This window comes from Festucalex cinctus, chromosome 2 (genome assembly GCF_051991245.1).
Source record: "Festucalex cinctus isolate MCC-2025b chromosome 2, RoL_Fcin_1.0, whole genome shotgun sequence".
Taxonomy (NCBI): Eukaryota; Metazoa; Chordata; class Actinopteri; order Syngnathiformes; family Syngnathidae; genus Festucalex; species Festucalex cinctus.
The window spans coordinates 23768719-23794040 of NC_135412.1; the positions used below are offsets into that span (position 1 = coordinate 23768719).

Below are 25322 nucleotides of genomic sequence, written 5' to 3' on the forward strand. Positions count from 1 at the left end.
TCATGGATACATTTTTATGACCCATCATACAAGCGGGAAGCAGCTGCATAAAGTCTTCAAGACGATGCACTTGAGACTGGCTTCCAAGGATTTTTTTTTTCTTTTTTTTTTTTTTTTTAAATTAGGGAATCCTGCCCAAAACGACTTTTAAGTACACTTAGTATTCAACGAGCATAATTGTTCAGAACAACTTGGTAGTTTTCATAAAACGTACAAAACACAAAGTTGAGTCAGGTCGGATGTGGCGGATGAACGCTCACAAAAAAGCTGACTGAGCAAACACAAGCACAAAAACAGTAGCATGGCTACAACATTAGCAACGCAACAACACTGTATGCAAAAATAAATGCTTTTGATAAATAAACGTACAAAAATTGAGACAAACACTTCAGAGACAACGAATGTACAGGGAATAAAAGAAAATAATGATTGTCCTAAAGGGAAAAGTCATTGCACGGAATACATTAGCCATCAATTCAAGGCCAGAAATAATAAGTGCAAAAAAAAAAAAACAAAAAAAAAAACACTCGCAACCTCAGAGATGCCATTCAGCAATAATTAGAAAATAAAAACCAACATATTTGGCCAATTGTGAGAGAAGGCTATTGAACTAAAAGCAGTAATAAATAGATAAAAGATCATATTTAATGAGCTACGAAAGCACTTTACTTACAGATTAAACATTGAGGTCTTGTTGTGCTGCTGTTACATGAGAGTACACGCGCATCAACCTGATGGATATGGAGGACCAAAACTGACATTAAAAATAAATAAATGACTAAAAGTAAAAATAAAAACAGATAAAAAAAAAAAAAAACAGAATTTGAAAATTAAATACAAATGTATTTATTTATGGATGTATATATATTTTTGCTCTTTTTATTCCCATTTATATATTTTTTTTGGATAGAATTTTTGAATTATATTTTATATCCGTTTTTTATTTTGACTTTTAATCATTTATTTGTCATTTATTAATTTATTTAGTTATTTATTTAGTCATTTTTTTATTTTGAATTTTGGCAGTTTTGGGCCGTACTGCCAAGTGGAAATGTTATTCAAATGAGGGGGCGGTCCTAAGCGTGTCTTGGCTCACCCGACCAATGACAGGCCGTTTGCAATGGGCGGAGTCCAACCCACGACGCCCTTAGGACCGCCCCCTCATTTGAATAACATTTCCACTTGGCAGTACGGCCCAAAACTGCCAAAATTCAAAATAAAAAAATGACTAAATAAATAAATGACTAAATAAATAAATAAATGACTAAAAGTGGGGGGAAAAAAACGGACATTAAAAAATATAATTCAAAAATGAAATACAAATATATATATATATATATATATATATATATATATATATATATATATATATATTGCTCTTTTTATTACCATTTATATTTATTTTTTTGGATATAATTTTCAAATGACATTTTTTTATACCCATTTTTATTTTCACTTTTAGTCATTTATTTATTTCATCATTTATTTATTTTGAATTTTGTCAGTTTTGGTCCTCCATAGGTCAATGCTCTCCTTCCAGTTAAGTTACATGTCGTCAAACAATAAAATACAATAAATAAACAAGAGAGATTAGTGAAGCCATTTGCAATGCATATTTATATTCCATAATATTTGGAATCGCTTACACTAAAAGAGCGCATGGGTATTCGATACGGGTTTGTACCGCAAGGCAACTCATACATATTTAAAAACATACATTTGAAATGCAGGCAAAAGGGGAAATATGGATGTCAGATGTTCCTTTACATAATGCATTTAGTCGCATTCTTTTTTCTTATGTACGATTCTACCTTAACAGGAATTTTGAATGATTGTATGTCATGATGATGACGGCAAATTAAAGATTTGGATTTGTACATAATGAGCAGAGAGAGAACGAGAGGCCGTTGCAGGATATTGTCCGCAGTTTCAACACCAAACGTTGACCGACGAGCGAGTACCTGAAGTGGAGATTTGGATTTTTCCCTTTTTCTCAATCGTCACTCGGCGGGGTCGGCGTCCTGGCTGTTGTACTCGGCCGTCTCCATCTTGAGGATGTACGGAATGATGCTGTCGATGGAGACGTTGCCGATCAGGCCGGTGAAGAAGAGCTCCTCCGTGATGCTGGAGTTCATCAGGCGCAGCGCCGGCAGACGGGTCAGGATGCGAGTCAACCTGGACAAGACGCGCGCATGCATGCAAGGAGATGTTTTGGGGGATTTTGCAATTCAATTCAAGCTCCAAAGATCATTGAGGGCAGGGCTGTCATTTTCAGCGGGTAGTATAATACAGACACACGCACACCTGAAATCGGATTACGCTTTGCTCTGTTTGACGGGAGAACTGAAGTTGCATTTTATTGAGGACCAAAACTGCCAAAATTAAAAATAACTAAATGAATAAATAAATAAAAGTAAAATAAAAACAGATAAAAAATAAATAAAAAATATATATAAATGGAAATGAAAACAAAATCCATAAATAAAAGTACAAAAAAAAAAAACAAGATCCAAAAAATAAATATAAAAATAAATGAGGAAATAAATACAAAAATATATAAATAGAATTAAATATCAATCAAGACATAAAAACACTCTCACAATTATTTATTTCATGTTGCAGACGCTGTCAGCAAAAAATGTTATTCAACTTGCGATTTGAGTTGCTCAATAAGTTGTGATGACAGTGATAGATATTTAATTCTATTTATATTTCTATATTTATTTCCACATTTATTTTTATTTTTTGAATCATATTTTTTAATTTTGTATTCATTTTTTACTTCTATTTATGTAAAAGTGAAACTAAATACGAATATATAAAAACAATTCAAAATTTAAATACAAAAAATAAATATAAATGGGGGAAACTATTATATACACAGTGTTTATTTCCATTTATATTTATTTTTTGCATTTGATTTTTGAATTATTTTTTATATCCGTTTATATTTTCACTTTTATTTTTTTATTTTTTTTATAAATAGTGAAACTAAATACAAATAGATAAATACAATTCAAAATTTAAATACAAAAAATAAATATAAATGGAAATAAAAACTGTATATAATAGTTTTTTTTCCCCATTAGATTTATTTTTTGTATTTAATTTTGAATTATTTTTTATATCCGTTTTTCTCTTCACATTTATTTATGTATTTATTCATTTATTGATTTTTAATTTTGAGCAGTTTTGGTCCTCCATAGCATTTATGCATGGAATCCCTTATTTGTACCTGTAGGTGTCATCTGGATACGTTTTCTGTACGTAGTCCTGCAGTTCCATCAAGGCTTTCTCTTGAAACTTTTCCACCTGTCCGCCGCAGTCCACACCAGGGTGATCTGATGACAAGATATGAATGCATGAATGTGTTTCTTCTTTGTTTGATGATTCATACAGCAGCGACGCGATGCGACGTCTCACCGGGACTGAACAAGACGATGGCCTTCAGGTAGGCGTACTCGTAGTTGTCTGTCTCCAACTTGGTCATGCTGTTGCAGAACTCCTGGAACTTCCAGATGTGCTCCATCACCTGCTTCACCCTCTCCGCTGACAGCTTGTCTACGGGACAACAAGGTCAACCATGTCAACTTTCTTTGTCACCATCAACCTCATAGTTATGGCTGATAAGAGTGAGAAAAAAAAAAGAAAAAAAAGTCACCTGTCTTGAGAGTTTTCAAAATAAGAGCTGTATTCAGACGACTTTTTTTTTTTTACTTTAACTCATATTCCACAAATGTAATATTAATCAGAATGTCATGTTTAGACGAGTGAGCTCACATAGAACATATTGTCAAGAAATGTTTAAGGTTAAAAACAGATACAAAAGAAACATGTAAATACTGCACACACCAGAAGGAGCAGCACAATATCCCAACAAAAAGTTTCATTCTATTTAGTTAAGGGTTACTATATGTTATTACAAAGTTTAATAATATAGTGTTATTTTTCCAATTAAAAACATATTACAAGTATTTTGGGGGAAGCCTGTAACAAATTAAGAGCATTCTATTCAATTCAATGGGAAAAAGTTGATTCAAGAAAAGAGAATTTGGAGTTAGACATGATGGTCATGTAACAGATTTAACTCGTATCTCAAGGCACCATTGTACGTCCATTTTAACTCATTGGCTCCCAAAAACGTATAAATACGTTCTATTTTAAATGTTTTAAGTGTACCAAAGATGTATTTATAAGGTTTTTTTTTTGTTTTTGTTTTTTTGTTTTTTTGTTTTTTATGCTAGGGCATACATAATTGATGCAGCCTCAATGCAGAGATGAAAGAAGAGACTCTAAACCTTCTTTTGTTAGGTTCCATGTTTTGATAGCAATAGAACAATATTCTGTGGGCCTTGCAAAATCAGTCCAAATCCGTGCAAAGGAAAACAGTGAAAACGGCTGCGAGTGATAATGGCATGAAAATGTGCCACCACTGCCACCTTCAGCAACTGCAAGGAAGTAATTAAGAACATTAACTCATTAGCTCCCAAAAACGTATAAATACGTCATAGTTTAAATGTTTTAAGTGTCCCAAAGACGTATTTATACGTTTTTTGTTTTTGTTTTTTTTGTTTTTTTTTATGCTAGAGCATAGAGAAGGCTTTGATGCAGTCTTTCTACTGTAGAAAATGGTTGAGTGGCAGCAGAGTATAAGGGATCAACCAGGCCATGTTAAAACAAGCTGATTTCCCCACAGTTCTAAACAAAATTGTGAAAAACGATGAAACTTAGCTAATTTTAGTGCTAATTGCTGCACAGCGGAAACAGATAGGAATATAATTTTTCTTCTCTGATAAAAGAAGAGACTCTAATCTCTCTTTTGGTATGTTCCATATTTTTATAGCAATAGAACATAATATTTCGCAGGCCTTGAAAAATCAGTCAAAATCCAGGAAAGCACTTCAGTGAAAATGGTTGGGAGTGAATGAGTTAATAACGTTTTTTTTTTTCTTGGTGTATCGGATTGACAGATCAAGAATCTCGAACGTCAGCTCGTATCAACTTGCCTCGGCGAGCCGTCGATAGGTTTAATGTAGGGGTGGGCGATATGACAATATTAGATCCTTAAGAACTTTAATGTGTTTTGCCGATCTCATAAAGCTGACAGATCGGGAAGATCGTCTGTGGCACATTCTATACAGTTCAACTTTATGCGGGCTCAAGCTTGGTTTATGCTTGATGCATCCGTGTGGTCTTTTTTTTTTTTTTTTTTTCCCCTCCACTTACTCACACAAACACGAGGCCGAGGGCGCGCGCGGCCGTGGAGGAGTCGGACGCTCGCTGGAGCGCCGACTACCCGGCCGGCTTGGTTTGCGCTCCTCCCCGGCCTGGAGCTGCGACCGGTGCAGGGACGCCCCCCCCACCGGTGCCAGTGCGGCCCGGCCACCTCAGAACCTTACCCGACAGCCGATGGGTACGCAACTCTCCCCACGCCGCGACACGCCCACATTTCCCACACACGCACCTACGAGAATTTGTAAACTACGCGGAGTCGCGGACGAGCAAACGCTGTCGTAAACAGTGTTTTCTACTTTCCAATTCTGTGTTTCATTTACTTTGCAAACTCATTTCAAACTGTTTTTGTCGATAGTTTATTGAGGAAAAAACATGTTCAACTTCTATTGTGGTGTTAACTAGCGCTGTTCATACACCGTTGGCACTCTTTACTGCCTCCTGTAGTCTGGCAGAATATCGACCACAGCTGCTATAAATGCACTATTTCAAGTGAAACCTGTTCAGAAAGCTTAGTTGACTTAAGATGTTTTTTTTTGTTTTGTTTTGTTTTTCTTTTAGGGTTTTATATACATTGTAAATATGTTTTAAAATTTACAAAAATGTTCAGAAATGTGAAGATTATTCTAAAAATATGTAAAAAAAAAAAAAAAAAAAGAATCGTGATAAAATCGAGATCGTGAATTTATCTTTAAAGAATTGTGATATGACATTTTTACCATATCGCCCACCCCTAGTTTAAGGGCAGGCCAAAGTGAAAGAAGAGGAAGAAAGTAGTACATTGTGACCCTCGCCGGTCAATTGGGCACATTTTGATACGACTAAAAAAATGTGGTTTTGTCCTACTGTGAGATGATGATGATGAGGATGGTGATGATGATGATGGTCCATACCATCCTGGATGCTGCTCTGAAGGTGGTTGACGATGGCCGCCAGGATGGTGGACAGGTTCATCACGTGGGCACACTGAGCGAGACCCAGCGTGAACAGCTCGTTCCAGCAGGCTCGCACCAAACCCGTGTTTTCTTCCTGCCTGCGAAAGAGACGCGACAAATGTGCTTCATGTCACGTGCAGGCTTGGTGCTCGTGACAGTTTGGCTCTGAAAGTTGCCAACTCATTTGCTCCCAAAAACGTATAAATACGTTTTTTAAATTTTTTTAAGTGTCCCAAAGACATATTTATACGCTTTTATGTTTGTTTGTTTGTTTCATGCTCGAGCATACAGAAGATTTTGATGAAGCCTCTCAACTGCAAAGAACTGTTGAAGTAATGGTAGTTATTACACAAACGGCCAGCAGGTGGCAGCAGAGTATAAGAGATCAACCAGGGCCATGATGTAAACAAGCTGTTTCACCACAATTCTAAGCAGATTTGTGAATAATGATGAAACTTAGCTATATTCTAATGGTAATTGCTACAAAATGGAAACAGATAGAAATTTACTTTTTTTCCCTAATGAAAGAAGAGACTCCAATCTTTCTTTTGGTAGGTTCCATGTTTTTATAGTAATAGAACACAATATTCTGTGGGCCTTGCAAAATCTGTCCAAATCCAGCCTAGAGCGAAGGAGGTTGCTTCAGTGAAAATGGCTGCCAGTCAGTGAGTTAAAGAACTGTAACTCGGTCCTTTGTTTTACCACCACAAGAACATTTCTTCTCTCATTTTGTACTACAGATGCCAAAATCAAGATAACGGCTTCCAATGACAAGACATGCAATGTATTTCTCGCGCGCATCCTTACCCAAGGGCTAAGAAGGCGGGGATTGAACGCGCCCAGTGCATTGAGAGGAAGAGAAGTCTGGAGGCCGACTCGCAGATGTAATGTACATTCAGGTACTCGGGCATGGGGCTGGGCATGCTCAGCTGCAAGGAAGACAACAAACAGCGCGCGTGATTTCAAGGAGACGTGTCGACAAGACAAGAGGCTCTCGCTTCCTTTTTCATGAATGACACGAGTTGATCCCGCCCACCTTAAACTTAACGTGACCGTCTGTGAGCAGCGGCCCTTCCACCTCAATGATGGGCGACTCCTGGTCCTGGCCAATCAGCCGAAAGGTGCTTTCGCTGACACACTTGTCAGCGACGACGTCCGCTTCAGGTGGATTGAGGACTTTGGCCAGGGTGTCAAAGGCACTGTCAAGCAAACGCACACATTTGTTGATTAACACAAAAAAAAATAATAATAATTCACAACACCAATAGTGTTTTCATAACATTAAACGAAGGCACCACACATCATTTAGTAAACAAGAAAAAAAAACACAAGAAAAAAAAATACTATGTTTGCAGATTAAGCAGATTTTTTTTCAATGTATCTGTTCTGTACTTTACTTGAATATTGTATTTATTTTGTTAACTCATTCACTGCCAGTCCAGGAAAAAAAAATCTTTGACGTCTAAAACCGTCTATGGCAGTGAATGTCTTAAAGTTGGATGCCCGCATGTTTTGAATATTCTTGGAGACTACACAAAAGTTGATTTTTTTTAACTATGTGTAGTAAACGCTGCAATTTACTGTTGTTGCTTTAATACCAAGTTGATGCATAAAGAAAAAGCTTTTTGCACTTTGTTTCATTGCGTGTGCAGGAAAAAATGAATCTTTGATGTCTAAAGCCGTCTATGGCAGTTAATGTGGCAGCCTTTTACTTTTGCTCCTTATGTTTGAAAACATATCTGTACTTTTTATTAATTTCCAAAGAAAGCTTTTTTTTCCCCCCTTCAACACTCAAGGAGGATGGCGAGGGGAAAAAAAAAAAGACAAAAAAAATATAGAGTCAACCGCGGTTGCCATGCGCCGTTTCTTGTGCCATCCAAAAAAAAACACGACGTTCAGATTTTCAAAAATTCTCCATTTAAGCTGAAAAAATAAACAACAAAGGTGTATTTTTTTCTGTTTATCATTAGCATTTTGTCACTCTCTTGAAATAATTTATTAAGTTTTTTTTTTTTTTTTGCAAAAATATACTTTTTTTTGCCTAAATCATCTCCTCATGATGAGCATACAGAAGGTTTTGATGCAGCTTCTGACATGAAGAGGTGGCTAAAAGCAATGCTAGTTATTACAGAAAATTGCCAGCAGGTGGCAGCATAGTATAAGAGATCAGCCAGGGCCATGTTGCAACAAGCTCTTTTTGTCGGTGTTTTCACCTGCGATGTGAATATTGATTAAACTTCGCTATATTCTAATGCTAATTGCTGCAGTACAGAAACAGATACAAACATACTTTTTTTTCCTGATGAAAGAAGAGACTCTAATCTTTCCATGTTTTTATAGCAATAGAAAAGAATATTCTGTGGGCCTTGCAAAAACAGCCGTTGCTTCAGTGAAATTGGCTGGGAGTGAATGAGTTAAGATGGCGTCCATTTGTTTATACATAAGCAAAGGTACGGGAACACACTGTACGGATGATATCAAGCCCTGAGCCAATGCTAGCTAGTTTTTCCACCCTCAGTATGAGCAACCATGAAAATGAATAAAACAGAGAAACTCTTTTTTTATGGAGTGTTGTTTTTGTCTTGTTGTGCCAAGTTATCAAAACAAGTATCGTTTATAACTGACAGTAAAAATTCATATTCACGTTTGCACTTTTTTCATTTTCTGTACTTTTTTATTTTTACTTTTGACAGAAGTATTTGTTGCACTGCTACTTAAGTAGAATGCGAGTACTTTTTCCACATCTGCCCACTTGCAGAATCACAATCGTGAAAAGTTAAATCGTGCAATTTGCAACTATTTGCTTAACTGACCGTGTTATCGCCATGGTGTTTTTTTCCACATATTGGCAGTCTGACGATGAATCTCCATTCTTCAAGTTCTGTTTTAACGAGTCACTCAAAGTGGCCAGTGACGTCACCACATTGGCCAGCGTCCCAAGGTCACCGTGGCCGGACTCCATCTAAAGAAACACACAACAGGAAATGTGTCAAATTGTGTCGCTATCGCAGTCCACGGCTGGACAAAGCCAGTGGAAACATTTGATGAACGGTCGTTTTTCTACCTGATTCCGTTCTTTAGTAATCACCATTTGAAAATAGGTCATTTGAGTGACATTGAGCAAAAATTGAAACGGTAAGGCGAAAACAAGCTTTAATGAAAAGATACATTTTCTCCACCGCAGTGACTTTGACACAAATATTTTTTTTAGTGACGCTCTGTGAATTTGGTTTAATGTGACAAAGGCTTTGATCATTCACGTCATCCTTGAAAATGTTCGATTTTATCAGATTTTGTAATGTTTCGTTGTAATTCCATACACCGGCAGCCCATTGAAAAGAGAGCTAATGCTGCCATATGGTGCCCATAGTTAGTGGGGATTTTTGATTCCACAAACCATTGACCAGCCAGCACTGCACTTAGATATTGCACTGCTCATTGATATATATATACATATATATATATATATATATAGAAAAAAACGTAGTTGACGTCATTTAATGGTTATGGTGGCATATATCACAATTTTACTAAACGTTATTATTAAAGGCACAGTCTTCCGTTTTCACTCAGGAGAACGGGGGGTGGGGAGGCAGACGGGGCCGTGACGGCACTCCCGCGGCAATTTGACAGCACAAACGGATTTTTTTTCCCCACTCACTCACTCGCACAAGCTTAAATGTGTGATTGAGTGAGTGAGTGAAAAAAAAAATCCACGCGTGCTGTCAAGTTGCTGCGGGAGTGACGTCATGAAGCCGACAAATTCACCTGGCCCCGTCTGCGACATGCCGCCCGCCAGCCCCCACTCTGCGATTGGCTGGAAGGGTAAACAACTATCCACAGAAACGTCCCGCTGTTGACAAAACAAACACAAAATGGAAAAATACAGGCTTGGTTTAGGAAAAAAATCACCACCACACATTAACAGAACCCCAGAGGTTTAGACTGAGAAGGAGTTCATGTGTATACATCCTGTATTTATATAGTGCATTTTCTTGAGTGAAAACGGAAGACTGTGCCTTTAAACGTTCTTGGCGATCAAAGAGTTAATAATCAAGTAATCGTTTGGAGCCATTTCTTAATTTCAAATTGTCCAAATCCTATGATTTCTCTTGATTGTTCACTGATTTATGTAGTCTTTCATTAAAGAAGACTGATTATATTCTGTGTTTAATCAAAGTAAGAGATTTACCAAACCGGTAAGATAGTACTACAGCAATCCTCCCTCTTTTTTTAATCACTATACGAATACGAAGTAAAAAAATAAACACCAATCACTGGCTAATGAACAGTGATCCGGGGAAAAACTGAATCCGATTAGTCGATTGTTTGAATAATGGATAGATTAATCAATTCTAAAAATATTCGACAGTGACAGCACTAGACAAATCATTTCAAAATATACAAAAAACAAAACAAAACACAAGAGTTGTACCTTAGAGTCGGTTGTCAGCACCAGCGTTCCATCACTGTGCACGACAGGCTGCTGGATGTTCACCAGCATCCCCTGATCCAGCAGGCTCGATCTGCGCACGACACACGATGCCGTTATCAACACGCCAAGCGCCGCTTGCGAGGTTATATTTTTTTGCCACTGACCTGGAGCCATCCGTCTCCGGGTCCGAGATGAAGGTCGGCGTGGCGATGAGCGGACTATTAATGTCCTTGCGGATGTAGATTTTCTGGGTGGAGGGTGCGCAGTTGACGTGCTTCTCCCTGGGAACGACGTCGGCAGGCTTCCGCTCGCTCTGAACGGCTGAGGACAAGCAGCAAAATTCGGGTTGCTTGTCGTTTAAGCGACCATTCTGAAAACCATTTGTTTGTTAAAAAATAGTGGCCACCCCCTGGCCTTTATACTAACTGCCTACCAGCTGTATATGTCTCATTTGTACGTATACCTATACAGTAGTGTGCTCGCAAGATGGCCACTTAGTGACTTCAACGGCTTGCAAGGGCGTGTATGGGCCTGAGATGGATTTCCAGGTTCAGAAAGTAAAAAACCTGCCACAATTCAGGTTTAGCTACAGGTGCTTCTACTCAACCGGCAGGTAAACGAGGAAGCAACTGTGGCTGAAGCCAAACTCCGCTTTTCCCATCTCTGTGTGTCTTACAGAAGTCCCGCCTCCTCCGTGGCATATACCGCATTAGTGATTATTAGCGGTGTTCCAAATCATATCGTCTATGATATTACTGGTGTATTTTTTTTAGGTGATAAAACTGTGAAATATCGCGAAATTGACGTGATGACGTAATACGTCTCCGTGTCAATTTGGACGTACACGCGTCGTTCGCTGCTGCATAAAAAACAATGTCGGAGCGTGTTCGGCTCCAAAAGAGCTGCAGCCAGTTCTGTCGCATCTTCGGCAAAGTGCTTCGTCATGTGGAGGCTGTTTTGCTACAAGAGGTCACTCTTGACACTCTTGATTAGATGCACTCCTTATGGAGAAAAAAAAAAAAAAAACAGACAGTGGTTGGTTAATACCGAAGCGGTCACGTATTTTTGGCCAAGATAAACAATCTGCCGTGTTTATAATTAATTTGCCATCGAGTTCATGTGAGGTTGTGATGCTAACCGACCGCTAAGCTAACGTGCTCTTTTTTTGTCTCGTGCAATTTGCAACCGACTTCTGAAGGTATGTGCTTTCATTGTATTTTTATTTCAAGTAAATGTGCTTTAAGAAGTTATGTTACAATTCGCAAGGTGAACACCACCTGGCCTGTTTTTATTTCCATTTTATTCCATTACAGTTGCTATAGTTGCACTTTGTTTACATTTCAATTGTGGAAAAAAAAAAAAAGTGGCTTAAAGAGATACTTGACTCATTGAGCCATTTTCAGCAGTAAAAAGTTAATATTTTGCCCAGAATTAATTTATTAACCTCCTTATTTTTCTTGTACAATTAATACCTTTAAAAACATCACCCGTGCTGAGGAAGTAACAACCAATCATGGCTCAGTTTGCTGACCAAAACCAAAAAACAGGTGAGCCGTGATTGGTCCGTTACCTACTTCCTCAGCACAGGTGATGTCATCTTCAGTCGACAGCAAGTGGAAAAATGTAGTTTTTAAAGGTATTAATTGTACAAGAAAAAATATTAAGTTATCAAATTCATACTGGACAAAATACTGCTGAAAATGGCTCAAATAGTCAACTATCCCTTTAAATATTGCTGCTGCAATAAAAGTGCTATAATTCCGAAGTGTCAATCACAAATCTATTGTTCAGTAATTATTACCAATATCGTCAAATACATTGTCACCGTGAATTTCTTTGAAATATTGTGATGTAATTTTTAGGCCATATCACCCACCCCTAGTGATTATTATACCTATAATTATATAAAACAAATTACGTTTATGCAATACTTTTTTTTTTTTCTTTTGCAAATTACTGAAATCAATTGTGGTTTTTAAATGGTATGAATTATTAGTTCACCACTAGATGGCGCTAAAAATACACAATAGGGCTTTCAAGCAATGTTGTTTGGTTGTTGACAAAAAACAAACGTTGTTGACGTACAGTCGGTCTTCATCCCCATGTTGAGGCATTTCTTCAAGCGACAGAACTGGCAGCGGTTGCGATGGTGCTTGTTGATGACGCAATCCTGCTTACTGCGGCAGCTGTACGTCAGACTTTTCCTCACGCTCCGCTTGAAGAAACCTTTACATCCCTCGCAACTCATCGCTCCGTAGTGACGGCCTGAACACACGCGACACCAGACTAGCATGACTTCGGAGTAGGGGGAGACGGACATAAACAATCGGCGACATCACTGTCAAGTCAAGCACCTGACGCCTTGTCTCCACACACCACGCAGTACTCCACCGTCTGCGGCCGACTCAGATCGCCCGACTGGCCGAGTAGCTGCTCCATCGACAGCGGATCCGTGACGATCTGAGAGCAAAAGTGCACATTGAGTCATCGATATCTTGGGGACACACATGGAAAAAAAACAAAAAAAAAACAGAACATTGTTGAGAAAACTTGGATTTAATAATAATCCTTTGCCTTGCTAATATTTTAAGATTGCCGGTAGGGCCAGACCGATTAACTGGCCGCAGATTATTGCCCTCGTATCGGCCGATTATTGCCCTTCAAACATCTGCCAAAACAATGCGCCAATAGGGCCAAAATGACAGATTGTTTTCCATTTAAAATGTGATACTGTAATCAAAGATAAACAAAGTTTCCGACGCTGTGAGAGTACCCCGAATGCACCGTTTTCCTTGCGTCACATTAGCAACAAGCAAGTGTACGGAATCGTATTGCATTCACTTGGAAAAAAAAACAAAAAAACTCCTGTTTTTCTGACTAATTTTTTTTTTTTTGTGGAGCTTTGTTTTTTTTGTTTGAGTATTTTTTTTTTCTGTTTTTCTGAATATTTTTTTTACTGTTTTACTGAATACTTTTTTTCTGTCATAAAAAAAAAAAAAAAAAATCCGAAAAACAGAAAATAAAAATTACTCTGAAAAACTGGGGGGAAAAAACTATTCCAAAAAAACGACAAAAAAAATAAAAAATTCCAAAAAACAGAGCACCGACTTCTTATTCAGAGTATTTTTTTTTTGGACCTCTGAACTCCAAATGACTTGTTGAAGACCACTGACCTGTATATATGACTGGATAGCCGATAGCCCATACACGGCAGTGCAAGCCATTGAAGTCACAGGGCGGCCATCTTGTTACTCCCACCTCACGAGCAGACTACTGTGTAAACTATATGGTATACGTACAGATTAGACATATACAGCTCATAGGCAGTTAGTATATCGGGGGGGGGGGGGGGGGGGGGGGGGTGTTGTGCCAGGGTGCTCACTATTTTTTTTAACAAGGAAAAAAAAAAAAAACGGAACAAAACACCCACCCTGCCTCTGGCCTTATAATAACTGCCGACAAGCTGCATATGTCTCATCTGTACATATACCGTATAGTTTATACAGTTTATACCAGTTTACGAGGTGGGAGTAACAAGATGGCCGCCCTGTGACTTCAACTGGCGTGCACTGGCGTGTATGGGCTATCGCCCATTTTACGATTATGCCGATTTTGTAATTGAGGAGTGTAATAATTGAAATTGCAATTGAATTTCGATTAATTGCACAGCCCTAACACCGGTAAGATAACGCGACGTCGAGGCACAAATTCTTTCCAAGCTGTGAAAAATGAGTTATTTTAATAGAATACAATTGCATTTAGGCCTGCACGATATATCGTTTGAACATCGCAATCGCGATGTGCGCGTGCGTGATAGCCACATCGAAAGACGTGCAATGTTTTTATTGTATTTTTTAGAGCAAGCAAACGTTTGTTTTGCTTCATAAAGGTAGCAAGCTACCTCTCGCGCTCCCCTCCCTTCTGCTCATCAGTCACCAGCTGACGAATCGGTAACGGTATTTTTTTTATTTCTGCCAAAAATCGGTATTGCTTTAAAAGCATAAATAAATAAATACATATCGGTCAGGACCTAGATTCCAGATGAAATGGAAGAATGGCGATCATTCAATAAGTGCACGTATTGAATGATTGTCACCTGTATCCTTCCTGGCATCAGGCTGTCCGCAGACGTAAAGATGAGCTGCTTTGCGTTGTGGTTGTCCGGAGAGGCCAGAATAACTTTTCCTGCGCCGGAGCTGTCCGACGTGGTCAGAATGAATTGCTGCTTGGGCGCGCTGGAAGGGTCCATGGCGGTCACGATCCGAATCTTCTGCTGCTCAGTTACAATCTGAGGATGAAGAGCGACAGTGCGGCAGACGTGCGCCAGCCGCAAACATCGCACGGGTAACAAACCTGTATCTGCGGCGGTGTCGCTGGCGCCTCCTCGCTCGACACAACCTGAAAGCGTCGAGGTGACTGACTCATCGCCGAGTCTGTTGACGCCTACAATTTGAAAGACGCACCTGGATTGTCATCGAGAAGCCTGAACAAATGCGTGGCCATTCGTGTTCGTGTTTACAGAAGGGACGTGTAAGCCACTCTTATCAAAACAGCCGCAAAAAAAAAAAAAAATTAAAAAAAAAAAAAACAGCATGGAAGAGAGCACAACTCACCTCTGCCTCGTACTCAAAAGTCCGCTTTCTCCCGAGAGAGCAACTTCAGGTTGGCCGTCATGACGACGACGATGATGTAAGGTCATTCGTGAGGACTGTTTGGAACAATACAAGGTGTGTGATTAATCGCCCACAAAAAAAAGGTGAACAATACCAAAAGAGCTGATGTGATATTTGGACTGGTGTATCATGAAAACTAGGGGTGCACCGATCGATTGGCCGGCCGATTTCCTGAAATTTTGGGGGATCGGTGATCGGCCGATACCTTAAAAATGAACCGATCTTTTCCACCGATCTCATCTCTCTCCTTGTAGGTCTGTAAAAAGTATCCTCTTCTGCTGAGATGATTATTACGCTTTTATTTTTATGAGAGATAAATACATTATGTGCAGTTAAAACCAATTGTTTGCATTATTTCACAGATATTGTTCAAAGTTTTTTTTCCAATAAAACAAGATCAGAACATTGAAGGTGGCTGTTTATTATGGAAAAAAAAAAATCGTAATCGGCAAAAATCGAGATCGACAGGTCAGACTTTTTAAAAGATCAGGGATCGATGATTGGCCGGAAAATTGTGATCGGTGCACCCCTAATGAAAACTACAGGACTGTCTCAGAAAATTAAAATATTGTGATAAAGTCCATTATTTTCTGTAATGCAATTAAATAAGCAAAATTGCAATACATTCTGGATTCATTACAAATTAACTGAAATATTGCAAGCCTTTTATTGTTTTAATATTGCTGATTATGGCTTTTTTTTTTTACTTGGTCTGAGGAAATATTCTAATATTTTGAGATAGGATATTTGAGTTTTCTTAAGCTGTAAGCCATAATCAGCAATATTAAAATAATAAAAGGCTTGCAACATTTCAGTTGATTTGTAATGAATCTGTAATGTATGGCATTTTTGTTTATTTAATTGCATGCTAGAAAATAATGGACTTTATCACAATATTTAAATTTTCTGAGACAGTCCGGTATTAGGGCTGGGCAATATATCGAAAAAAAAAAAAATATCGATATTGAGATACTGGCCCATGCAATTTGCATATCACAAAGACATGCAATAAAGTTTCATATGGAATTTAGGCTTTTAGCTGAATTTGACCAGTCAAGACACAAACTTAAATGTGCATCACAATCAAATAGTTGAACATTATCGAGGGGTAATTACAATTCATTAACTAAGAATAATACATTGAGCTTGCTTATTTTGTCACATGAAAAAAATTTTACTCTTTAATTTGACAATCTATTTTATTTCTTTAGGTACATGTTAAATATCGCAATAATATCGATTAGGGCTGCACAATATATCGAAAATATATTGATATTGCACCACCATCCAATAGTTGAACATTGTCAAGGGGTAATTACAATTAATTAAAAAAAAAAGATTATATTGAGGTTGCTTATTTTGCTACATGAAAAAATGTAATTCTGACATTAGATAATAAAAATATTGTTTCTTTAAGTACATGTTAAATATCGTAATAATATCTATCACTATATTCAGCAATTATATCGCATGATTTTCCAATATTGTGCAGGCCTAATATCGATATCGCAATATTCAACTATATTGCATATCGCATGGGGATGTAACGATATCCAAAAGTCACGATACGATACTATCACGATATGAAGCTCATGATACGATAATTATCACGATATTGTAGGGAGGTTGGCAATATTTAAAAAAGGTCACAATATTGTTAAAAAAAAAAAGCTCATACTAAAAAAAAGCACACTATTGTGCTTTTGTACATAACATCAATGTTATGTTATTATTACGTCTTATTATTATTAAGTTATTATTATTATGTTATGTTATGTTGTTAATGCACGCACACATGAATTTCCTCCACATATTGACTCGCTTCCCAGGCATATTACATTCCCCTTCATCTGACAATTAGTGTAGATTTGAAAACATAGAAGGGCCAAAACATCCCGAATGAAATTAAATTGCACTAAAAAACTAGCCACGAGAGGGTGCTAGAACTGCACAAATGGAAATCAATCCGACTTTTTTTTAACAGCTGTGCATTTAAATATTGTGAACATGACGATGACGATATTGTGGCAGTTGTAACATCACAATATCACGATATTGCGCTTATCGTTACATAATAATCGCACAATATCGCATGTCCAATATCATGCATCCCTAAAAACTAGCCATGATTTATTTTCTTTTTGTACTAATGCTGAATTTTCCAACCTTGCCATGGAGCAAATCTTACATTAGAAAAATATCATAAGCATCATAACACACCAACAAGCCAAAATGTCAGAAAGAATTCTGATATAGGCTATCAGTCTATGGAATGTAAATGATGTTTGGCTTTTCCATCTACCTCACGTAACGTTAATGTCTTTCCTGACTGAAAAATCACACATTGAAGCCATGGGCGTAGAGAAGAAGGGCTAACGTCGCCATTCAACTTAGCCACTGACCTTGTTTTGCTTAATTGCTATAAGTTAAATTGATTAATCAATCATCATCATCCATCGATTTACTATGACTTGCTTGAAAATCAAATGTTTTACACAATAAAAATATAACTCCAGAGTAAGTGTTTTTATTTTATCCACCATTTTTAAATCCAGTTTCAATCACGCTTGTTAGTTTTTAATCAGTTAGTCAACCTCATCCCGTTTTTATTTAGTCAATTTTTAGTCGACTACAAATGTAGCATTTTAGTCTTTATCTTAGTCCAAGAAAAACATCGTTTTATTTGTCTAGTTTTAGTCAACAAAAACTGTCAATATTTTAACCCCTGTATTTATTTATTTATTTATTTAATTATTTATTTTTGGTCAGCAGATTATGATGAACATTTTGAATCGAAAACCATTTCACATCAAATGTTCTCTCATCTCATCCTAATTACAGTATATCAACAAGTGGCTACTATAGCTCCATTCTAAGAGCTAGTAAGTTAGCCAGCATTAGTTAGCAGTCTCAGATTAACATTATTGATGGAACATTGTAGCTGTTGGACTAAAGTTACGTTAAAACTATAATGTACTTTTTTTTTTCACCACTTTGCACGATGAATCCACCTCCTATCTGTCCCATGTGTTTGTGCATGTTGCACTTGCTAGCTGCAGATTTGAAAAGGGGTGTCACACGATAGAATTTAGTCCACTTTTTTAATGAAATACATTTTCGTCTCGTCTTCATTAATCAACGAAAATGCATCCTGATTTAGTCCCACTTATTGTTTATTAATGAGGGTTTTAGTCTAGTCTAGTTTTAGTCCAGTGAAAAATGTGTGTTGACGAAATTAACACTACTCCAGAAGTAAAATGTTCTTAAAGTCTTAAAAAAAAAAAAAAAAAAATCCTGTATACACATGCTAAACATGAAATAATTATTGCCATTTACCATAACCTATTATGAATATGCAGGGTAAGTGTCGGTTCTGGCAGGGCCTCGTGTAGGATCCTACATTCCCGAAACTCTGCACTGCTAATATTTCTCTACACTGGAATAACCTCTATTTTCCTTAAATATAAACATTTTTACTTTATTATCTATCTATCTATCTATCGAGTTTATGTCAAATTGTTTACGTCGAGTTTTGCCGACCGGAAGTACATGTGACGTCACGACGAAAATTTAGTATGGGGGCGGGAATTTATATGCTTTATGCTTCTTCCTGCCAGCCCTTTTTCTTTTCGGTTATTATATGTCAAAATTGTATGATGAAATGTTGGATTGTCACAATGCTGTCCGAAAGGAAAAATGAACAAATAAATCAAATCAAATCAAAATATCTATAAAGGGAGGGGCGTGTAGCTCCACGGCGCTTTAGTGATTGGTCCAACAGGATTCCATCAAAACTTGCTTTCCCTCCCACATTGCGAATGACAACACAACAAAATGGAGAATTTGGCAAGCAGCCAATAACACTGGGGGGCGAATCTTCACGACGAATGCATGTCAGCAGCACAACATTTCTCGCGCTCAGAACATTATTGAGGTTGTTGTTGGTCGGAAATGAACATTTGACGAATCGGCAGCGGGTGGTGGTGGGGGCAAGTTTCACGACATTTCTGCCCCATTTGTGTCGCCGGGATGGCAAAGGTAAAAAGGTCGAGCTGTCTACTGTTAGCTGCCCAAACTAGCATAACATCACTGCAGCTTGCAGCGTGTTCGTCATCCCTCACTATGGTGACACATTAACAGCTCACGTTAGTACCACTATACGTCACACATACGTAAATGTAAAGCCAATTCAGAGGAGCCACTGTGCACCACGGCCCTCCTCGGCCGTGTCGCAAGTCGCGTCTCCGTTGGAGCTAGCATGCAAACCGGGAGATTAGCGCCGCTATTTTAACATGCGTAATATCGCCAGGCTTTTATGTGCTTTTCTAGCCGAGGCCGAGCCTTACCCCAAACAGCGGACGAATGAAGATCTCGGAGCTAAATCAGATATTTTATAAAATTCATTGTTTTGATTTTCTGCTGTGAAAGGTCATAGTTCGTGACCCGCTGATGGTTGGAGGTTTTTCTTTTTTTTTTTTTTTTCTTTCCTTCTCTTCCTCTGTCGCGTCGCCGCGCTCCTCCTCCTCCGGGCGCGTGCGAGCCAGACAGGTGACGTCATAGTGTCTGCCAGTAAGAGGCACATCCGGACATCATTGACATGTTTTCATGTCAAATGCCGATTTTATTTTTTGTTTTTGTATTTTACTATCTTTAAATTGTACAACGATTTTGTCTGGTATCCATACAAGATATGTTCTTGAATGTAAATCTGTATTGAGCTGTGTTCATAAAAGCATAAAAAAAAAAAACAAAAAAAAAACATCCGGACATCATCACGACGTGAGTCGTTCTTTCTGTCGTCGGTAGCAATCCAAAATCAATTAGTCGTTCTTTCTGTCGTCGGTAGCAATCCAAAATCAATTAAAAATAAAAATAAAAGCTCATTATTTGATTGTTTTTAAAGAGATGATCCGGCCGGAATGACCAATTTTTCACTCATAAATTCAATGTATTTTTTTTAAATCAGGAAAATTATAATAGCTTATATTTTACATTTTTATCAATGGAAAATATACTGAGGCTACGCACAAGTCAAAATGGCGGTTGAAAGGACACTCTTCTCCACTCATTGAAAAGTATTGGACTTTGGATCATTGTCATTTGATTTGTGAGGAATTGTTTTGGTTTCAAAATGTGATCAAATGTCATTTTGACGACTATAACAATCTGCCTGGTTTGGATGCGAGCCACAGGCAGAAGCAATACAATTTGTCGTTTGTGTACGCCAGGTAAAGGAAGCATTTGCATTGCAGAAATATTAGAAATGCCCGGATCCTAGGAATTGTCCATTTGTTTTTGGCGAAATCAATAACTGATCATCATAAAACCAAATTGTAAAAGCCAATATAGCTACACATGCACCCCTCCCTCTTCCCATGTCTTGGCGGGAGTCAGAGCAGGAAACGGAAACAATTTCTACGTTCAAAATCACTGTACATATACATCGCTAATAAGTAGACATCTCTACTTATGCCTACTTCAAGAATTAGTCTCGCCATGTCTGAATTATAAGAAAATGAAGAAATGAGGAGCTTACTTCTCATGACAGATTTACTTTCTGTAATAAGCTATGATATGGACACTATGCGTTCCAGAAGGGGCTATTATAAGCAGAATTGTTCACAAATCATTACATATTACATTTCAATTGAGGGTTAGCTTCACTTTATGGTGTCAGTTAGCTACGGGGCTAATGGCTGCCTGCCTATGAGCCTCGAAACAAAACTTTATAGCCATCGCTAAATATCTGAAAACTGTGACCAACCACCACCAAAATTAATATCCACATTCATACTACTGTCCACTTCTATGGAGGACCAAAAAATAAATAAATAAATAAATAAATGAATAAATAAATAAATACATAACTAAAAGTGAAAATAAAAATGGATATAAAAAATATATAATTCGAAAATTATATCCAAAGAAATAAATATAAATGAAAATTAAAAAGAGCATATATATATATATATATATACATTTGTATTTAATTTTGTAATTAACATTTTTTATATCTGTTTTTATTTGCACTTCCATCCATCCATCCATTTTCTTGACCGCTTATTCCTCACAAGGGTCGCGGGGGGTGCTGGCGCCTATCTCAGCTGGCTCTGGGCAGTAGGCGGGGGACACCCTGGACTGGTTGCCAGCCAATTTATTTGCACTTTTAGTCATTTATTTATTCGTTTAATATGAATTTTGGCAGTTTTGGTCCTCCATACACTTCAGTCTGTTAAAAAAAAAAAAAATAGAGAAGAGAGAGAAAAGAGAGAACAGCAGGATATGTTCGATTTTGTGGAGGGGTGGTGTTATATGTCAGTCAAGTCCCAAGTATTGTGCCGATTGCTTTTATGTTTTCAAGGTAAATTTGACAAGAGTAGGCATGTGCACAATGAATTTTGGTGACGATTCGTCGCCATTTTCAGAGACTAGGTGACAATAGAACGTGACAAACAAAACAAGCCAATATTACATTACTTGCCTCCTCATCTATGACGTTGAGTTGAGGGGGAAAAAATAGGCCACGCCCATAAATTGCCCGATTGTCGAGATATAAACACATTCGATCATTACTGACGTTTTCAGGGGGAGGTGGATTTTAGTGCTGATATCATTTTTGCAAACAAGTGCCAATCAAGTGTCTCTTTAAATAAACATTCTATTTCAGTTCCTCAATTTGAGCATGTAATTCTTAGGCATTGTGTTTTTTAACACAAATTAAAAAAATACAAACAACTGCCTCAAATCCAGGTTAAAAACTTTGCTTTTTTCTTATACCTTTGATTAGGGACTTTTAAACAGCTTTAATTAAGTGTTTTTTGTTTTTTTGTTTTTTTTAATTATTATTTTTATTTTTATTTTTATCATTATCATTTTAAACTTTCTTATGTTAAATTTTTTAAAGTTTGTTGAATAATGTTTTAAGATTGTTAGTTTGTAACCTATTTTCATTTATTTTTCTTCCTCTGAATGTTAACTACTGTTTCTTGATGCTTATGTGTTGTCTTTCCTCGTGTAAAGCACATTGAGTTGCCTTGTGTATGAAATGTGCTATACAAATAAACTTGCCTTGCCTTGCCTTGAAAATAATATCAATAAAACAATCAAAATAAAGCATAAACCCACATTTGTTCTAAAATTTACAACATAAAAGTGGAGTGCCTTTTGAATATAGGTTCTCTCTCAACAAAGATCTGGAACAATGGAACAAAACGGAAAAAAATGATTAGTCATCTGAGCTTTTTCCTATGGATGTTGGAGATTTCCTACGGTTTGCTTGGTCCTTGAACGCACCTCGAGTACACTGCAGAAGGCGAGTGGGTGCTTGCTTTCCACTCGCCTCTCCGCGATAACGCAGTACGCACGTAATTTTATTGTTTTTCAAAAACTTGCTTCTACAACTGGAAATCCAACAACACAACGTGTGCTCTTCATGTCGAAATCCAAAACAAGCGTCGTCCGCTCGCAGGTCTTCCACTCGACGCGTGCGCGCGACAGGGGCAGCGGAGACGCATTTTCACCGGAGTGAGCACTTTTCGGGCGCGAGGAGGAGGAACGAAGGATGGTCGCCCGGGGGCTGTGGTGGATATGCATGCCCTGGGGAGCGAAACGAGGCGGGCGTTCCGGCATCTTGTCGTCGTGCCTCTGCGCGACGACCGCGAGCGCCGCCGTGTTCACGTTGCTCTTCGTGGACGTCATCGAGCAGTGGATCACATCCGCGGCGATGAGCGCCGCCGCGCCGGAGCCGCACGCTGCCGCCATCTTCCCCCCGCAGAACGTCCCCCCCACCAGACCCGAGGAGTTCCTGCTCATGCCCAGCCCGCTGGTGTGCCAGCGCGCCAAGCCCTACCTCATCACCATGGTTACCTCGGCCCCTGCCCACCACAGGGCACGCCAGGCCATCAGGGACACGTGGGCCGGGGAGAACACCGTGCGGGGCGTGAGGGTCATGACCCTCTTCATGCTGGGGGTGTCGTCTGACCCCGGACTGGCCAAGATGCTGGTCGAGGAGGCGAGGGAGCACGGGGACCTGGTTCAGGGCCGTTTCCTGGACTCGTACTCCAACCTGACCCTGAAGACTTTAGCCCTGCAGAGCTGGGTGCGCCGCTTCTGCCCCCAGGCTCAATTTGTGGCCAAAGTGGACGACGACGTCCTGTTCAATCCCAGCGCGCTGCTGCACCTGCTCAACAAGAGCCACAGCCCGCACGAACAGGCGGACTTGTATCTCGGCAGGGTGCACCTCCGCGTGGCTCCGGACCGGAACCCGGACAGCAAGCACTACATCCCGAAGGAGGCCTACCCGTCGTCTGTTTTACCAGACTACTGCAGCGGTACGGCATACGTTCTATCCCGTTCCGCGTTGCTCAAAATATCTTTGGCGGCCTTCGCGTCATCTCTGTCCACGGCTCACCCGCCCGAAGACGCGTTTGTGGGCGTGTGCGCCCGGGCGGCTGGGGTACCGCCCGCTCACTCCCCACTGTTCTCCGGCGGACCATCGATGCCGTATTGGCGCTGCTGCTATCAAGCCATGGTGTCGGTGCACCACGTCCCGCCTCGGGATATGCTGCACCACTGGACCGATATCCAGTCATCGGGACGGTGCTTTTGGTTGAGCGCGCGAGCGTCTCTGCTGATGTGCAAAGTCGGGGCCCTGCTCGGCCTGGGGAAGGAGGCGTGAGTGAGTGGGACTCAGTAGATGCCACAGACTTCCTTCTTCCGGTGTCGGTACCAGATGAGGTCGGGCTGCCAGATTGTATCGGGGGTCACCTGCAGATGACGTCACGCTACAGTTATGTCCGGAAATTGTCCGTTTTCAATTGTTCAAAATAACATTTATGGACTGACATTGTAAAAACGTAAATAAGCCTAAAAATATAAAAGCATGATACTTTAAGAGTGAAAAAAAAAATAGATTGATGCGCCTTCGCACTTGCCAGTGACGTCAGTACAGCAGCGCTAACGAAGTTAGCGTCGGTTTGGTTTCTTTTTTAGCTGTTCACAAATCAATCACAAGAACAAAAAACAGTCTCAATGATAATAGGAACACATTTACAAACTAAACTAACAATATTTGTCACATTTTGTGTTTATAATCCGGTCTATCTTATTTAATTATTTATTCAATATATTTTGTGGTTATATTCTTAGGTTTATTTATGTTTTTACAATTTCAGTCCATACATTTTGTTATCTAAATGACATCTTTAATATTTTCCTTTCAATGTTTGACGTCAACTGGATTATTTCCAACCAGTTCTGTAGTGGGACATGTTCATTATCCGACCCCGATACGATCTGGCAGCCCGATCACATCTGACACCGACACCGAAACCGGAATCAAAGCTGATGGGTGAAAACCCGGAAGTCGGAAGTCCCGCCTCCTCCGTCGCATATACCCCATACTGTACTCTTTTTACAGTAGCAACGTGGCAAGATTTGCCGAAAATGACAATTCTGTTAGTTAGTTAGTTAATTAATGAGTTAATTCTGTTAGCTCCGAGTCTAGTTGCACTTCAACCGAAGCACAATGCAGCAAGAATTGAGGAAATCGGAAGACGGGTTCTGGATAAAGTGGCCTTTTTGAGGGATGTTTTCGTATGATGGAAAATCTACTCAAATTCGAGTAAAAATTGATTATTCCTCAACGATTCTCGGCCCTTGTTTGCCAAGTTAAATTGAAAAAAAAAAAAAAAAAAAAAAGGGTGTCCACCAATGAGCTCATAACAAGTTGATGGGATTATTTATCAAATTCACCATGACGACGACCATGAGGAAATATTGTCGACTCAAATAGCAGAAGTTTGACGAGTGATGTGGGCCGTGAAATAGGTCATGTGGCCTACACGTGGGCAATCTGTGTAGCCCCAGTTCAGACACTCCAGCATTTTATTTTATATTTGACAAATATACATTAATTTTTATCAGCCTTGAACCGGCAAAGTCCCACATTCCAAATCCAATTTTCCACTTACTTATCTGTTCTAAAGGATTTTTGAGGCATTTGCTCATTCCATTTTTTTTTTTTTTAATTCCACAAATATTCTTGCC

General features: G+C 38.8%; 2 protein-coding genes across 4 annotated transcripts; one reads left to right on the forward strand and one right to left on the reverse strand.

The window, feature by feature from the left end:
• Positions 1-1352: 1352 nt before the first annotated feature.
• On the reverse strand, positions 1353-19832 carry nr2c2 (nuclear receptor subfamily 2, group C, member 2). Of its 3 annotated transcripts, none has more exons than XM_077513844.1 (15): positions 19622-19829; positions 15216-15310; positions 14956-15045; positions 14699-14890; positions 12957-13062; positions 12688-12867; positions 10767-10923; positions 10603-10693; positions 8981-9129; positions 7204-7366; positions 6975-7096; positions 6126-6265; positions 3424-3561; positions 3236-3341; positions 1353-2175 (listed from the first exon to the last, which is right to left on the reverse strand). In XM_077513844.1, exons 3-15 carry the CDS (start codon positions 15025-15027, stop codon positions 2001-2003), a joined length of 1791 nt encoding a protein of 596 aa, XP_077369970.1. In that variant the 5' UTR covers positions 15028-15045; positions 15216-15310; positions 19622-19829; the 3' UTR covers positions 1353-2000. The 3 variants fall into 3 exon arrangements, 2 of the variants coding, with proteins under 2 accessions (XP_077369970.1, XP_077369971.1); XM_077513845.1 differs by having other exon boundaries at positions 14956-15085; XR_013282427.1 differs by lacking the exon at positions 1353-2175 and having other exon boundaries at positions 6079-6265; positions 19622-19832.
• Positions 19833-22565: 2733 nt separating this feature from the next.
• Positions 22566-24982, forward strand: b3galt4 (UDP-Gal:betaGlcNAc beta 1,3-galactosyltransferase, polypeptide 4). Its single transcript, XM_077513846.1, has one exon. It carries the CDS (start codon positions 22837-22839, stop codon positions 23950-23952), a length of 1116 nt encoding a protein of 371 aa, XP_077369972.1. The 5' UTR covers positions 22566-22836; the 3' UTR covers positions 23953-24982.
• Positions 24983-25322: the final 340 nt, after the last annotated feature.

What these genes read in the sequence shown, in the direction of transcription:
- nr2c2 (XM_077513844.1), bottom strand. Translation starts at nt 15,027, where the DNA reads ATGAGTCAGTCACCTCGACGCTTTCAGGTTGTGTCGAGCGAGGAGGCG. An exon ending in TGATGCCAGGAAGGATACAG is followed by an intron (nt 13,063 to 14,698) that starts GTGACAATCATT and finishes TTTTGCTCTCAG; the next exon opens with ATCGTCACGGATCCGCTGTC. An exon ending in CCCGCCTTCTTAGCCCTTGG is followed by an intron (nt 6,266 to 6,974) that starts GTAAGGATGCGC and finishes TCTCTTTCGCAG; the next exon opens with GCAGGAAGAAAACACGGGTT.
- b3galt4 (XM_077513846.1), top strand. Translation starts at nt 22,837, where the DNA reads ATGGTCGCCCGGGGGCTGTGGTGGATATGCATGCCCTGGGGAGCGAAA.